We start from the raw sequence: 17,684 nt of genomic DNA, 5'->3' as shown, positions 1-17,684 counted from the left end.
AGATGTATTATGTTTCTTTCTTTTTCTCCAGGTTCCATCCTCCATTGTATAAATACTTCGCAGTCTTTGCCAAGGCTCTACCCTATATATTTTTACACAGATGGATAGGTGAAAAAAATATATAATCAAAGTATGTATTGGGGCCAACTGTACACTTGTTTGGGGCTGGTTCCTCAGTGACAGTGTCTACTACACACCTAACACTATCAGATTGTGGATGTGACTTTCTTGACCTCCACCCTAGGGGCTGTATATGTAAGCACAGATAAGGGTTGTTTCTCAATTCTTGTTTGTTTCACCCTTTATTTTCTTATCACCTCACATTTGTTCATCTGGTTCTAATTTATTAGTCCTGGGAGACAACTCTAAGAGGCCTTCTGTGACCAAGGAATGGGAATATACTGTCCTTGGCTCCAAAACAGCAGTAGCAGTTATGGTTAGATTGAACTAGCATAGTTACCTACTTCTCTGACCTGAGTTTTCATCTTTCCTTCTCTCTGTGCACCCACCTGAGGAGGGCGAATGGACCACAGTCAACTTATCACGCTAACCCATAATACTCATGTGTTGCACTTCTTTCTTTTATGATTCCCCTTCTCTCTCATTTTCCAAGCACCCCAAGCCATCCTTAGCTTCCTTTATAGATTTAAGCAAGTTCTTAGCATGCTGGCAATTTTCCAGGAAAATCTTACCCTTCCTTCGACTTTAACAAAGAGGGTATGTTGCTTCTTCAATTTGTAGAGTTGGATTATTATCCAGAAATCAGCAACCCCATTTTTTTTCTTAAGGCCAGTGGTCTCTCAACCTGGGTCTGAGGCTCTGCCATAAGTAATAGAAACCTGGATGTATAATTCTGTGCCTTTACCTTAATCAGTAGCACACCAATCACCAATTGTAGATTTTTAGAGGTTGTTTGCCTGCCTTGTCTCAGCTCCCCTGCTTGTGCTCATTCTCTCCATAGTTACAGCAGAATAATTGGTAAAGCCACCTTTAATGGCCTGAGCCTGTTCTAGAGAACCCTGCTCATGGAGATGTAGAACCAGCCTATTGTCATTCCCATGGCCTTGGATATTATGGACAGGTCTCAGGTGGTAGGGCCTCACCGACCTTTAATCCTCCCTCTGGAAGGTGGATTTCAGTCCTCTGACTCTACCCTATAAGATACATTGACCACATGCCTCTTCTTCTGGCCAAATTAACACAAACATGAGAATCCAAAGTTCTTTTGTATCTCCGATGTCACGAAGAATGAGTATATTTCTGTACTTGGGCAAGCCTGGTTTCTATTCTCTAAACCCTCCACCACCATGTCTCCTGGAACACATGTGCAGAGGACTTTTGTCCATTCATTTTCATCAGTCAGAAATGCAGTAGGCAAAAGCCAATGCTTCCTCCGTGCGCATCTATCCCAATGCCTTCTGTACGCAGCCATCATCACTCCAGCATCTGAAGCTTGAAGGATTTCAGAGAGTTCCCTTCAGTTTTTCTCTTTCCTCGACACTATGCTGATTCACCAGTATTTATCACCTTTATGGGAAACACATATCATAGGTCACAGTCCTCCCCCTTACTCCTTCACATTCTGTCTCCTGCAGATGTCCCCAGTGTTTCGTAGCACATGGCCTCTACCAAGCATTCTATTACTTGTCTGTTTCTCTGACCCAGAATATGAGCCCAGAACAGTCGAGGTTAGTCACTTCTAATCCAGGTCCATTTGCAATGAATCTGTCTTCACCTCCACCAAAGACTATTATTTTCAGTGATGATTCAAGGATCTGAGCTCTTTTCTCCATGGGGCTCCACCATTTTGAATGTCTTCTCTTTCTGCCATGCAGAGATGAGAAAATGAGATTGAGAAGAGGATTTTGAAAAATATGTTATGGGCCAGGCCCGGAATTGGTGCACATCAATTATAACCTATTTCTTAGCCAAAATGTCACTATCTGTAAACAGCAATTTTCTCACTAGCTTTCAAGATTTTTTCTTCATGTATCATCCTCCAAGGTAACCAGGAGCCTTCATTTCTTCTGTGAGTACATAAACAATGCAGTTGGCAAGTTTGCCACCTGAGCCACAATCAGGAACACAAAGAATGAAACAAAGTTGTGTTTCATTTTTCTTTTCTTATTCTGCTTGCTGATCTAATTCCAGTTGTTCCTGCGTCATTTTTCTGCTCCTTGACTCACTGGAAGCATCATGATCATACTTGGGTCCGTGTGTTCTCATTCCAGAGACACACACGTGGGATGCCAGCCCATGGGTTAATTATCACAACACTGACAAGGCAGCATTGATTCAAATGACAAATTAGTGTTATTTATATATTGAGGCAGCAGAGGCATTTTGCAAGTGTCATGATAGAACCCAGAAACTCCAGATGACAATGGAGGAAGGGGGTATAAATGACAGAAAGAGGAATGGGCAGAGGGAGAGGGCATCTTCGAACATTTGTTATTAGAACCAGAAGCTTCTAGGTGGTGACAAAATAGATCTAAGTTTGTAAAGGTGGAAATGAGTGAAATAGCCAGGAGCAGGTGTGGAGTAAAGACGTCATTGCCAGGAAAGCCAGAGCGTAGGCACGATCTCAGCCAACCTATGTCCAGGCTTCCAGGCATAGCACACATGCCCAGGTTTACAGAAACATGCTGGGAGATGCTAACCTCAAGAGCAAGGGGATTCAGAGGCTAAGCAGAGGTGAGCAATGGATCACTGGAGAAAATATACACAACACTTCCAAATTGAAGGGTAACCTGAAAATGCTGAGGTTCTGTAGCATTAAATAAACCTTCTAAAGTTCAGGTGCCAATCAGGGCTTCAGTTTGTAGAAGTAGAAATCTCAAAGGCTAACTCTGTTGACAAATTGCTAGTATTCCCTTCCTTCCCTTAAGCCAGAATGTCATCGGAAACAATGTTACATGCATTCCTGCAAAGGGTAGCACCCAGGTATGGCCAATTGCAGGACATGAGAAAGCACAGGGATAAAAGCCTTTCTAATTATATCTCTCCATTTTCACTCATAACTGCTATTTCTCCTTAATTTGGTTGATGTAAAAGTAACTGTGAGTTACTGGAAATTGTGATGCTTCTCTCACCTACTAACCAGGTTCTCCCTGTGTCATTTCAGAGATAATTATTGTAGTATTGATATTATTGGATCAGGTGTGGCCTCCTTAAGAAAATGAATTGAGCAACCACATGGATCAAAATTTCATTTTAATGCAAATGTTGGGGGATAAGTGCACCATTGCCACCCTATCCCATACCATTACCATAGTGTAAATATAAGGCATCATTTCTTTGAACACATGTACTCTACACACACGTACACACACGTGCGCGTACACACATACACACCACCCACAGAAATAATATATAATGTTTATATAATTTGAGGGGTTTTTTAAATTTAATGATCAATTTCACTAGATAACTTTCTTTGTTTGTTTGTTTGTTTTGTGACGGAATCTCACTCTGTCACCCAGGCTGGAGTGCAGTGGTACAATCAGTTCACTGTAACCTCTGTCTCCCAGGTTCAAGAGATCCTCCCACCTCAGCCTCCCTAGTAGCTGGGACTACAGGTGTGTGTCACCAAGTCCGGCTAATTTTTGTATTTTTGGTAGAGATGAGGTTTCACCATGTTAGCCAGGCTGGTCTCAAACTCCTGACCTCGGGTGATCCGCCCACCTCAGCCTCCCTAAGTGCTGGGATTACAGCCGTGAGACACCACACCCGGCCTAGAAAACATTTTTTATATGCACTGTGATACCTCAGGGAAGCTACATGGCAGGTTGAAGCAGAAAAATAAAAAACTGTCCTTTTTTTTCTGACTCTTTTGCTCTGAGGTCTTAGAGCACCCAAAGGGTTTGTGGAGGAGGTAAAGAGAGGGGAGCTGGGGGGTGGGTGCTGAAGTAGTAAAGAAGGAGATCAAGAACAGCATGCTGGAGAAGCAGGGGGAGAGTGAGTGGTGTTACACCTTCCAGCCCCCACCACCGAGAATAGAACAATTCCACAGGGCCTGGAGGAGGAAGGGTAGAGAGGCCTCCGGGTCCCAGGAGGCAGCCTGGGCCAGATTTCCTGGCAGATTTCAGGAGAAACGGACATAAGGTGAGTGTCCAGACCGGTCCCTGGGCAGCCTCAAAGAAAATTTTGTTTGTCCTGGGGAAGTGAAGAAGCAGCAGAGAACTGCCACTCCTGAAGGAGGCTCCCAAGCATAACACTTCCTAATTTCCCCAGGAGGATTTGCCCCTTCAAGGTAGGTAGAGTCCTTGCTACTTCTCTCCCAGCAAAAGAAAACAAAATCTGCTGTACAATAAATCCCAGTCAGGGAACCCAATCACACCTCTTCTATGACATCCCCTGTCATTGTCAAAATCTGAACCAAAGCTGCTGACATGCCAGCACGTGAAGGCAAGAATGGTAATTGATTAAGGTGCAGGTTGGGTTCTCAGGAGGAGGAATCTTCTTTCTATGGATGCTTACATTTCAGACACATAAATGAACACTCCCTTGTCTCTGCCTCAAAATTAAGCTGAAGTCTGCCTTCCTCTGTAATATACAATATGTCTACATTTCTTTATACAACTTTCTAGAGGAAATAGAAAGCAGAGAAGATGCAGACTTCAGAAACCCACTTATTATCCAAGGAGGATGAGGAAGACTCCAAGTGGTTATCCCATACCTGCTCCCCACAATATGCATCTAGAATCTTCTTTCTCAGAAGAGCCCGCCACCTGCCACTCACAGTGGAAACTTCACTATGAACTTTGCTACCCATTCTTTGTGGTATTAGACAATGTGTTCCCATGTAGGTACCACCTATATCCATAGGTCCTTGCAAAAGACTCAACACTATGAGGATAGAATCTTTCTTTCTGTCAAGAAATAAAACCTACACCAGATTCCATTGTGACATATGCAAGTCATGGATTGACATAAGAAATACATTTTTAAATAACCATATACATATGTAAATATTTGCCTATTTGAAAACTTCACAATGCTTTCTGTGCCTGTAACTGTGACCCTGTCCATGTCCACAGATCATTCTACATTTTTTGAGGCTAAAATTAACATCACCACTGACTCTAGTATCTAAGCAACACCAAAAGAGTAGTTATAGATAAACACAGCATGGTCAATAACTCAAAAAGAACAAATTAGGAATCTCCCCTTGGTGTAGGGTAAGCATATTTGTCTTAAAACATACAATGCTGGTTATCAGCCGTGGAGGTAAGAATTAAAAATTCAAACACATTTGGCAGGAGTTCCTGAGCTGAGAAGAGAGAAAGTAGGGTAAGTATAATATTCTACAAGAAAATGACTAAGATAAAGACATGCATTTTTAAGAAATGTATGAAAGAAACAAAGCCCTTGGACAGAATATGAAATCAAAATCAAACACATTTTAGACCCAGTTTAGTGAAACTGGAGAGTGCTGAAGACAACGAGAAAACAACCAGGACGAGAAGTGCCACAAAAGGAAGATAATTAAGAGGCTTTTCATTAGTAACAAGAGAGACTGTGAATAAGAAATGCTATCCTCAGGCTGCTTAGGAAAAAATAATTGTCTACCCACACTCATTTGAACTTTCAGTTCAACAGTGGAATCAAGAAATCTACACACAAATGAAGACTGAGAGACTACTATTTGAGAAAGACAGGAATTGATGAGGACAGAGGAGATTAGTAGCAACATGGAGCAGGGAAAATGGCAGACACACGTGGACAAATGTACATACTACAATTTTAAGTTTCTGTTTGTGTTTTATATCTTCTGATTCAGGAAGCTAGAAATAGAATGTGACCAAGAAGGTATGTCAATAAGAAAAAACAATCAAATGAGAAGGAATTAAGAGCTGCTTCAGGTGTTAGGAATCATGAGAACTAATCCACTACAGAGCATGCTCGTCCTGCCTGCCAAACATAAGTTGATCACTGGCTCACTGATATGGGGTGGATCTGTGTCCCCATCCAAATCTCACGTTCAGTTGCAATCTCCAATGTTGGAGGTGGGGCCTAATGGGAGGTGACTGGATCATGGGGTCAGAGTTTTCATAAATGGCTTAGCAACGTCCCTCCTTGATACTGTATTGTGAGTGAGTTCTTGTGAGATCTGGTAGTTAAAATATGTGTGGTATCTCCCCACTCTCTCTCTTTCTCCTGCTCTGACTGTAAGACAAGCCTGCTTCCCCTTTGCCCTCCGTCATGATTCTAAGTTTCCTGAGGTCTCCCTAGAAGCAGAAGCTACTATACTTCCTATATAGCCTGCAGAACCATGAGCCAATCAAATCTCTTTCTTTATAAGTTACCCAGTGTCAGGTACTTCTTTATGGCAATGAAAGAATGGCCTAATATACCCACCTATCCTGATTTTTAGCATTTTGGTCATTTCTGGCATTTGGGTATGTCTCTTCAGTTCTTTATTTAAAATGCCATTATATTTTACCCTTTATACTTATGTTCCCAATATAAAACAGGGGACTTGTAACCACAGAGTACGTATTGCTGGAAGCTGACATTCTAAATGTCTACTTATAATGAATCCAAAAAGTTGCTATGAAACTCTAGGGAAAGGTAGGAGATTAAAATGCTAAGTTCTATTATTGTTTTTTAGCCCTTGAGTATCAGTTAATATGTCTTACCTCACTAGATCATGGAAAGCAATGCTGAATGAGCATAGCAAAGGGAGAATAACTGACAGACCTTTAGGCTTCTCTCATGAAAGCATTTTGTCCAGTTGCTGCTGAGGGCTTTGTGCTTGTGTATGTTTATGGGACAAGTGAGGATAAATTTCAAATGTTACTGATATGAACAGTGGTCACTGGGGGCATCGGAACACAGGACGATGTTGTCGGTTTGTGAAATTGACTTAGTTGTCAGGACTTGGGAAGGCACATGTTCTAGTGTGGAGTTACACTGAGCACTTCAGGAAATGTCTGGGGAATCTATTTTGCACTATAAAAATATGACTGGAAAAATTTTAAGTAGTAGCCCAAAAGAGTCAGCCACATTCAAGCAGCCATATTCATTTGTAGGCTACAACCTACCATGTGGAAAACTCTGGCTATGCAGTCACAGCGTACTGAAGATGGATTTCCATTTGAGTAACTGATCCTGTAAATTTGGTTTTGCTTTTCTGTGAGGCTGCTGCAAGGAAATGAAGATGCCATAGAAAAATGCAGTGAGTTAAACAGTGTTCCCCAAAAACTTCTTCCAGAAGAAGCTTTCCACCCACAGCCTCAGAATGTGACTTGATTTTAAAAAGGTCTTATTAAACGTAATCTGTTAAGATGAAGTCATCGTGGATTAGGGTGGGACATAATCCAATGACTGGTGTCCTTGTAAGAAGGAAACTTGGACACACACACATACATAGAGGGAAGACAATGTGAAGACAGAGACACAGAGAAAATACCATGTGACAATGGGGGCAGAGATTGGAGTGATGTGGCTACAAACCAAAGAAAGCTAAAAATTGCCAGCAACCACCAGAAGCTAGCAACCATTTTTCCCAAAAGCCCTCAGAGCATGCCCCTCTCAACAACTCAATTTTCTGCTGTTTTAAGCCACCAGCTTCTGGAACTCTGTGACATCAACTCAAGGAAACCAATACAGAGGGCATTGTTCCTATATGAGCACTGTCATCTTTACCCTAAGGTGGGTGTCACATTCTTGTTCCTCGATGCCGAGTTAATGATTATTGCTCAGGTTCATTTCATTCTGAAAATACAGCTTCTCAATCCCCTGTCCTGAACTGAGGTGATCATAAAAAGGGGTTATCAAATACAAACCCACCATGAGATTCAAATTCTAATGGAGATAAACAGCACTTTGCAACGGTAGAGACGGGGTTGCTCAGATCATCTGCAAAGATGTCCAACTTTGTGCTCCTGAGGATCCAAGGGTCTTTCAAACCATTTGGAATTTTCACAGGAGGTTTTCACGGAGGAATCCTAGAAAGGTCCCTGGAAAGCAAGCACTCTGTTTTCTCCATAAAATAAATGAGGATACAAACACACTCTATTGCAACAGAACAGTCACGACACTCTTCACCAGCAGCCTTCCATGGGACATTCATTCATGGCTCTCCCACTCAAAAAGCCCTGAATCTGAACATAGCGGGCAACTGCCTCATGTGACAAAACAGGAAGCCATATATGGACACACAGGTGCACGAGTCTCTCAAGTGCTGATTTTCAAATGCTGTAAATCCCAGGAGAAATACACAGCTATAACTGCATAGGAGGCAATCTGCCAGAGAAAAAAGAGAACATTTATTTTTGATTTCAAGTAAAAAGAGAAAATCAATTCATTCAAAGACTTTATGAGTCATTTCAGTTATTTGCACTCACTTGCCTAGGGATGTGGGTAAAAGTAGGGTAAATTGGGCTTCCACAAATAACCAGTGAAGAAGATGGACTGATTTCACAATCCTGGCCCTGACTGCTTCGAGTTGTACTGGGAAGCCCCTTGAAGAAAAGAAAGGCCCAGCACCGGGACAGTCCTGAGGTTGTGGTGAACACACAAGCCCTCCTGTGACGTTCTTTCTTCATACTTTCAAGAAGTTTCATGTAGCGGAGAGCTCCAATTGACTTTTTGTGTATTTAATTAAATGAAATATCATGCTTGAGTAGCTTTGAGGGGGTGTTAAAGAATCACACAGAGCAAACTACTTTGGTCTACAGCTAATTACTTTATCTGTTACACGAGGCTTTTTATAAGGCAAAAGAATCCTGTCATAACAACCATCTCCCCTGAAGAAAAAAAAAAACAATATTTAATGGAAAATTTAAACTTCTTGGAGTTAGCCAGCCAGCTTTCTTGTAAAAATAATTGGATATTAAGTCTTTCTTTAAAAATATATGTGCTATGTCGAAGTACGGTTGCATTATAAATAGAGACTGCTACTAATTCAGTTGCAAACTGTAACTAGCTTTCACTTTATATTAATGCCCAGGGCAACACGGAACACCTTACAGCTTTGCACAACTTTGAACTTATTTGTGTTCCGAAAAGCTGTATGTATGTTAACAAGGAACCTCAGAACACACCATTTTTTGTGCCGTTTGACTGGCAGACTTTGCCATGTAGAACATATCAAGTATTCAGGAAAGGGCAACTCACAACTTGAAGGATGTAAACATTACAAAATCCACCATCTGCAATGAGAAACGAGGATCCCAGTACCTAGTAAAACCAAGGGGCTGGATTTTATTCTCCCTGATGGTCAAAACCAACTGTTTGCACTCAGTTCCGAGTTCTTACCATTACACGTTAAATCCTCTGTGAAATCCTACTACAGGAAAAAGACAAGGTAAACTAAATGAATTCAGGTGACCAGCTAGCAAAAAAGATTTTTATTTTCAGGAGTGAGATCATTTCAAAGCTTAAGACCAACTATATCACTGTCGGTGCCTCTTCCATCTCTGGGTCCAACCCTGCCTCAGCAGCACCTTGCATCTTAACCACTGAAACCTGTACTTAGTTCTCAGCAGGTTTTAAACATCTGCTGACCTCTCTGATTCCCCTATGAGGCTATGAGTTTCTACGACTGTGCCTCATTCATCTTTTCACCCATCACCACCTCACCCAATGTTTGGCACAAGATCAGTGATTAATAAATAGGGCTTTTAAATAAATGTTTAAAATCACAAATTTAGAGAGTACACATGTATGAAATGTGACCATATTTAGGGACCATAGAATACAGAAACAAAACATTAAAATAATGTTTCCAGGTATATAGCATTTAATATATTATTATAAGGAATATCTGCTTTTTAAATTACAATATTTGCACCTCTTCAGACAGTAAAAGTAAATGAATGATTGGTGATAAGAAGGAGAAGGTCAACAGGAATAGAGGCAGGATATCTTCTCCTCTTACTGATTTGAATAATATCCCTCTATATACTCTCTGCTCAAACATCCCACTTTCCTTCTGTTCATGGGATGACTGAGGTTCCTTCTCCCTCAGGTCTTTCTCCTTCCTTACATTGTATGAAACTTCAATGCTCCTTGTCACTTGGCTTAGTGCCTTGACCCTACCCAATGTTTTTGTCAAATTTCAGCCAACCGCACACATAACTTCAGAAAGAGGCTTGGGGTCAACTAAACCAGGCTGGGTGCAAATAGAGGACACGTCTAAGGCTGTTCAGGTCCAGGCTTTAGAGGAGCACTGATTCACACAGAAGAATGGGGGACTTTTACACTCCCAGGGTTACTCACTTTCATTGTGTTTTGCAGCATTCACTGAAAACAACAATTTATGTTCTTTTTTCACTTGCAGGATGGAAATTATCTGGTCCCACCCCTGGATATGATCAACCTTCATAGACTGTGCATTATACATGGTGAGTAACCATTTCAAATTCTTTCTTTAAAGTAACAAACCTAAGAAAAAAATTAACCCTATTTATAGAGTTTGTCATAATTTGTTTTCCAAATTAGAATGTTACTTATGAGTACATGAACTCACTTCAAATTTTCTACTTCTGTTTCAAGATGTAAAGCCACTAATTGAATGTGGAACTGGTGTGTGATCCACGCCAATTAAAAAAGAATTATCCTCCTTATTGTTGCATTCTGCACTCTAGGTTACACTTCTAACTGCCATGATTTTTATAATAACAGAACTCACTCCTGGGTCTTCATTTTCTGCCGTACCTATAAACACGGTCAGGTTTATGAATCGCTTACGAAGGCACTAGGAACTGAAATACTAGTTTTTAAAATCTGAATATTGACACAGAAAAAGTCTTCAGATTAGATGGATAGTTTCAACTTTTATATTTCTAGTATTATCTTTAATGGACAATGTTGGTCAGAGAACTTTGCCTCTGTACCTTTATTCAATAATAGGTAATAAATCTTTAATTTTGTTGTTGGTTAGTTGTTGCCACCTTGCTCTCCACTCTCCTGTCCCTTATCTCAGTAGCCATCTCTGCGACCTGCAAAGATGAAAAGGGAAAGCAGGAGATGGAAACTGGTCAGCAGCCTTCTGGTTTATCAGCCACACTTACAAAGGTCAAATGTGCAAAGCGTCAGAAGACAGTGGTTAGAGTGAGATTCTACATGCTCTCAATGAAGAATAAAGGTAAGTTCAATATTTCATGAAACAAAGAGTTTTTTAAGTTATTATAAAGGAATGTTTCCATAGCTACTTTTTTATTAGTATTCAATATGAGGACTTGAAATAATATTACTTCTGATAATAGAGTGCTTAAAATTTTACTTTTTTTGCAATCTAAAAGCTCCCTCTTCTGACCACGCGGAGTAGTTCTTTATAGGCTCTTTTAAAAAATGTTCTTTATATTTTTTCTTTATTTTATATATATTCTACTTTAAAAACTTTCATAAGTCTTAATAATAAGAACAAGCAAATCTGAAATTATATAAAAGACACCTTGTGCTCAAACCTTGGACTGGAAACATAGCAATTACAAGTTTTACATTATTGTTTCCCTCCAAAGTTACAGTAAGTTGTATTTCTAAGACAATAAGAATCCATTGTCTTGAGTAGTAATTATAAGCTGCTTTTTGTGGCAAATATTGTGTTACTGAATCACCAGTGGTGGGGCAGACTCTTTGGTTTTTACAAAATAACATAATTGTATAAAATATAAATCAAATACAAAATATAAATAGATGTAATTCACAGCAATTAATTCAGCTATTAGCATCTTTAAAAATACATCTTTCATGGCTGCATAATATTCTATGATAAACACATATTACAACTTTCTTAAATAATCACATATAGATAGTTATATCCAGTTATAATGATGGAAATATCATTACACTAACATAACTTTAGAAAGTCCCTTCCAGAAGCATTATGCAAACTTACAATTCTGTAGACTGTACATGAGTTCTCACCATGTCCTCCAGAATTCTTAGCATTTTAAATATTTACTAAATTTATTAATTTTAAAAATGCTATTTAAAAATTAAAGTTTTATTATAGTCATATAAAAATATTATTCTTCTAGTTATTTTGGCCATTGTTATTATTATTGTACTTCTCTGTAAACTAACTTTGTGTTCATTAAACATTTTTCTAAGAGAGCATTCAAGATTTACTTGGGAATCTCAGTAGTTCCTCGTATGTTCATTAAATATTTTATTATTGTGTTCTTTAACTTACTACGTTTTGTAATACAAAGAAGATTTTAATATGTCATATAGTCAAATCCACATTCCTGAATGGAAATATTTATTCCCATATTATATTCATTAATTTTTGGTATGATTGTTTATAGTTGGTGGTGTAATTCATCTAGAATTAACTTTGTCGTATACTGTAAAGATACAAATAGCATTACATTTTCCTGATAGTTAACGCTCGACATTTAATAAATAATTCATATTTATTCAATGGATTTTAATACCAACAGGATTATACACTACAAACTTCTGTGTATGTACCTATTTCTGGTTTTACTATTTTCATTTATTGATTTCTCTATCTAGTCAGCTATGTTAAGCATTTTAACAGTCTAGTTAAGTCACTTTTTATTATCCCTGTTTTTCAAAATATTTTTGCTGTTTCGGACATTGATAATTTTACATTTTAGAACCATTTTGCCAAGTTTTTAAAAACTTCTAAGATTTTTAAGATTTTTGTTGGAATTGCATTAAATTTGGGAAAAATTGATATGCATACAATCCTGAGTCTTTGTATCTAAGAGTAAGGACTAAATCTTCATTTCTTCATATCACTGTATCAAGTTTTATGTTATTATGCATAAAGATTCTTATGTATATAGGCACTTACTTCTTAAGTCTATTTGAGTCATCTTATATTATCTATGAACTCTACCCTTAATAAACTCTTTTAAGTAGCATATAGGAAAGTTTTATTCATTTTTTAATATTTATTTTTTTATCAGGACCATTACAGAACTCCGTGAGAATTCTTCTAGCATTTTTCCCATTTTATTGTTGAAATTCCAAATATTCATGGGGAAAATTGAAATTTTTGTTTCTTTTCATAACATTTCCCATGTTTCATAAATTTTTCCAGATACTCATTGATCTCTTTTATATGAAGCTTGTGTATTTCTTCAGCTCATAAAATTCCTTATTTCATATCTTCAAATAGTTCCATTTGTTTTAGTCTTTTATTCAGAAACATTGATTATGTATATATCGAAACTCCAAATGTATTCTATCTGCTATTTCTCTCTGATCTGTTTCTTTTCTCCACCCACTTTCTTTGTGTTCTGTTAGGATCCTCAAGTGAGTTTTCTAGCCAGTAAGTAAAAATTCTGTAGTGTTGGTTCTGTTCTTTAATGATGAAATGCAGTTGTAAATTCCAAAATTGCATTTTTAATTTTCTTAAATTATTTCACTTCTTTTAGATTCCTTTTGGTGTGTTTTTAGTTTTCAGATAGCTCCTGTTTCACCTCAGTCTCATAGGATTCCATGTCATCTTTCACTTCTTCCATTGAAAAAAAAAAACTCCTCTTGTCTTATATTTTAGTGAGATCATAAAGCAGGTATTGCCCAAATATAATTTATCTTCTGCAATAAATCTCTTCAAAACTAGCTCCTTTCCTGGATGTTGAGTACTGTGTCCCTCTCCTTATTTTGAGCTGCAAAATCTTTTCACAGGCCTCCTGTTGGCTGTTTTCTATTTACACATCCTTGAGAGAGAAGAGGTCTCTCCTAGCCTCATGCTTGCCTGTAAATAGAGTAGGAGGATTGTCCCTGTGTCTCCTCACTATCCATCTGCTTGCTGTTAGAAATCGCCTCTCAAATTTTAAGCTCAAAAGGGGTATTTTTTGTCATCCTTGCTGTTTTAATTTAAAATTGCTTTGCCCTTTTAGTAAAGCCAGCAGCCTAAAAGAAATGGGGAAGAATCATAACCATGATCAGTCAAGGCTAATTCTGTTCAATCTCTTCTCTGTGTGGCTCAGAGGTCAGTTTTCTGTATCCAAATTTGTTTGTCCTGGTCTCTATGACAGGTACACAGATTGAGGCTTCTTGGGAGTCTGCTTGCCCAGAAAGAAATTCTTTTATTTTATTTTATTATTTATTTATTTATTTATTTATTTTTTGAGATGAAGTCTTGCTCTGTCCCTTAGGCTGGAGTACAGTGCAGCTCACTGCAAGCTCCACCTCCTGGATTCAAACGATTCTCCTGCCTCAGCCTCCCAAGTAGCTGGGATTACAGGCACCTGCCAACACACCTGGTTTATTTTTGTATTTTTAGTAGAGATGGGATTTTGGCATGTTGCCCAGGGTGGTCTTAAACTCCTGACTTCAGGTGATCTGCCCCCCTCAGCCTCCCAAAGTGCTGGGATTACAGGTGTGAGCTTGGCCCAGGAAGAAATTCTGCTTTACCAAGGGAAGGCTCACTGCTTAGGGGGATGCCTGGCTCACCACCAGCTCTCTGCCTGGTTCAGCCATGCTGGAAGCTCCAGACATCCTGGAGGATCTTCCCTGGGCTGATCCTTACTCTCCAGCAGCAGAAGTGCTTCTGAGGGTGTTGTGCTCTCTGCCCACAGTCGACCCTCACCCCTCCCTTCACCACTCCAAATAAGGGAATATCCATGGGGTGCTGCCAGGACTTGCTTTCCTTAATTTCCATGTTTGTATCATCTTCTCAGAAGGGGACCTTGTGAAACAGTCTTCAGTGTTTTCCTTCAATTGTCCTCCAATTGCTCTCTTCCAGCAGAAATTATTTGCACTTTCTCTCAGATGATTGACTCTTTTCGCTAGTTTTTAGTAATAACGTTCTTTTAGTTTGCTATCATTTTGGCCATTTCACAGGAGATCTAGGAGGAGACAAATGAAATGCCTGGACTCCATCAAGTTTCATCTTACCAAAATGCCATTCATTCAACTCTTCTCCCACAGACCCCAGGTATAGCAAGGGATTTGCATTCCCCGATCCAGAATCCCTTCAGCGGAAAACTATTTCCCTTTTTTTCGCAACTGATGGTACTTTTCTATTTCTCATATTTTGTGTGCACTTCTTTCCAATTAAACTGTAAGTTCTTTGAGTAAAGGTGGGGTGATCAATGCCTCCTGGTTTTCCTAGAACCTCTCATGTTTTGAAACTGAAAATCTCCTGTACCAGAAATCTTATAAACAGGGATGGGTGGCTATGCAGCTCAAGGTCAACATATGCTCTATCTTTAAGTCCCTTCCCAGCTCTCATCATTTAAAACTCTCTTGCCTATAGCAGAAGTTGATGACACATATATTAAATGAGTCACTTTTCCCCATGGCTACAACCCCTGTGACTACAAGCACATATTGACAGGGTAGGATTGGCTGCGTGCAGTGGCTCATGCCTGTGATCCCAGCACTTTGGGAGGCCGAGGCAGGTGGATCATTTGAGGTCAGGAATTCGAGACCAACCTGGCCAACATGGTGAAACACCATCTCTATAAAAACACAAAAATTAGCCGGGCTTGGTGGTACACACCTGTAATGCCAGCTACTGGGGAGGCTGAGGCAGGAGAATTGCTTGAACCCAGGAGGTAGAGCTTGCAGTGAGCCAAGATCGCACCACTGTACTCCAGCCTGGTGACACAGCGAGACTCTATCTCAAAAAAATAAATAAAATAAAAATAAAAATAGGTTAGGATTAGCCTACAACTGCTAACCAGAGCAGCTAAGTGAACTAACTGGCTGTCAGGTTTATTCATGTGGGGAAGTTGTGAACTTTTTGTAATAAAGTAGCCTGGTTGATTATCTCTAGATACTTACACATTTTAAAAAAGTCCTCATCGCTGGAGTGGTTTCAGGCATAATTGCTAAGAGTAAAGTATGGGTGGAATGATTCCTTTAAGGCTAATATTTTTATAGACTCGCTATGACGCCATTCAGTGGACATGCAAAATATATTTTCCAAAAGCATTGGTGCCTCGGGCTGTCCTCCACGGCCATTTAAAACATTATAATGAATTGCTTACTGGATGTGTGATAATATACTAAATGTGCTTTGAGATATGTTCTCTGTCCTAAAGAAGATTTTGTTCAGAAGGAGTGGTTAAGAGCTGTGACTCTTTACTGCTTCCCCACAGCCAACTCAAAATCACCCCAAGTACATCCTTAATGAAATGTATTCTGAGCAGCTTCTCATTTCTTAAATATTTTAAATGACTTTCCCTCTTTAAATAGGGAGAACAAGTCTTGCTCTCGGCATAATCACTGTACACAAGCCACAGAGAGTTCACGTGAGAGGAGAAAATTCACTGGGCCCTTGGGGAAGATCACCCCAGTATCATTCACACCTCACCTTTGTTGGAGGCGTCAAAGACCAGGGGAAAGGAAAACATCCCATCATCCTTAATTTGAAGAATCAGATTAGTCAGCAAATGTTTTTTGTTTGTTTGTTTGAGACAGAGTCTCACTCTGTCACTCAGACTAGAGTGCAGTGGTGCGATCTCGGCTCAATGCAACCTCCGCCTCCCGGGTTCAAGTGATTCTCCTGCCTCAGCCTCCTGAGTAGCTGGGACAACAGGCACCTGCCACCACACCAGGCTAATTTTTTGTATTTTTAGTAGAGACGGGGTTTCACCATGTTGGCCAGGATGGTCTCGATCTTCTGACCTTGTGATCTGTGCACCTCAGCCTCCCAGAGTGCTGGGATTACAGGCGTGAGCCGCCATGCCTGGCCTAGTCAGCAAATGTTTTACAAACCCTAACAATATGCGGGAGAAAAAGTAATGAAAGCAGCCATGCAGTTGCTGTTGAAAAGAACATGAAACTAGAAAAGGCACCCAGTAAGCACCAAGGAGAAATGAGGAGAAACAAAACCTGTGAGAAAAGCCAAAGGAGGTGACATAGGTGAAATTAACCTAAGGGAAATGTTGGTTTTTCAAACATATTTAAGTTTCCTAAGGGCAGAAATTGTGCCTTAGGAACTAATCCATTTTTATTCTCATACCTCAGTGCACCCAGTGCATAGGAGTGGTTTTGTGTGGAAATAAGAGATCAAGTTAAATAAATATCACTATCAGGGCAGATAGTCTCTACTTAAATAATTTTAAAAGCCTTTTCAATATAGCACAGATTATGCAAGCTTTTCTTCTGGAAAACTGTGTAGGTGTGTGTTTACATCCTTAACAGGACTTGGAAATTAATCACATATTGATTATGAGTGATTAATTAATCACCGAACCAAACTATCCACAACTATGTCATCTGCTTTCAGATATGTCTAAATATAGCAACAGGGGGGCCGAGTGTGGTGAAATGAAGAAGCAGATTTTATGTTAGCACCTGAGCTTTGCAGACCAATGGTCTGATTCAAATTCCAGGTCTGTCACTTTCCAGGTGAGTGGCCTTGAACATGACTTGACCTCTCTAAACCTCAGTTTCCTGATTTGCAAAATGAGGATAATAATAACTCCCTGGCCCAAGGATAGCTTTATGGACATGGGACCTGTGCCATCACACAGAAGGGCCCACACTTGATCTGAAGTTCTGCTGTACTCCTCCTGAAATTTTAAATAATGATCATCTTTGAACTTGTGTTTTGCACATGAAGTCCAACGAAACAATGGAGCATCATCCATGTGAGCAGAGAGAGACCCTTGCTGCCCCATTTGCATACTGTGTGGGCAATGCTCCATGAGCACAGAGCTCAGGTGAACACATGATGTTTGGGAGTTTAGAGAGATCCAAAGGAAAGAAAAGGAAAGCATATATTATGTCTATCAGTAAGC

At 39.6% G+C, this 17,684-nt stretch overlaps 1 protein-coding gene and 1 long non-coding RNA gene across 4 annotated transcripts in view; one reads left to right on the top strand and one right to left on the bottom strand.

The window, feature by feature from the left end:
- Nucleotides 1-17,684, bottom strand: part of LOC104003183 (uncharacterized) — a 110,056-nt gene that overhangs the window by 46,957 nt on the left and 45,415 nt on the right. The window contains exon 5 of one of the 2 annotated variants that reach the window (XR_001711395.3): nt 10,794-10,949. The exons of the other annotated variant lie outside the window; for it this stretch is intronic. This is a non-coding gene — a long non-coding RNA (uncharacterized LOC104003183). Of the gene's footprint in view, nt 1-10,793; nt 10,950-17,684 lie in introns of those variants that run through there. 2 annotated transcript variants of the gene reach the window in all.
- Nucleotides 1-17,684, top strand: part of LOC129137822 (putative uncharacterized protein encoded by LINC00305) — a 32,298-nt gene that overhangs the window by 2,193 nt on the left and 12,421 nt on the right. Inside the window, exons 1-3 of one of the 2 annotated variants that reach the window (XM_063795822.1) lie at nt 9,937-9,976; nt 10,289-10,352; nt 10,934-11,095. In XM_063795822.1, coding sequence (XP_063651892.1) covers nt 10,319-10,352; nt 10,934-11,095 — 196 coding nt within the window. In that variant the 5' untranslated portion in view covers nt 9,937-9,976; nt 10,289-10,318. Of the gene's footprint in view, nt 1-9,936; nt 9,977-10,288; nt 10,353-10,933; nt 11,096-17,684 lie in introns of those variants that run through there. The other variant, XM_063795821.1, reaches the window with a different exon arrangement.

Source organism: Pan troglodytes, chromosome 17 (genome assembly GCF_028858775.2).
Source record: "Pan troglodytes isolate AG18354 chromosome 17, NHGRI_mPanTro3-v2.0_pri, whole genome shotgun sequence".
Taxonomy (NCBI): Eukaryota; Metazoa; Chordata; class Mammalia; order Primates; family Hominidae; genus Pan; species Pan troglodytes.
The sequence above is the reverse complement of the archived record's forward strand: the minus strand, read 5'-3'. Positions and strand labels throughout refer to the sequence as shown.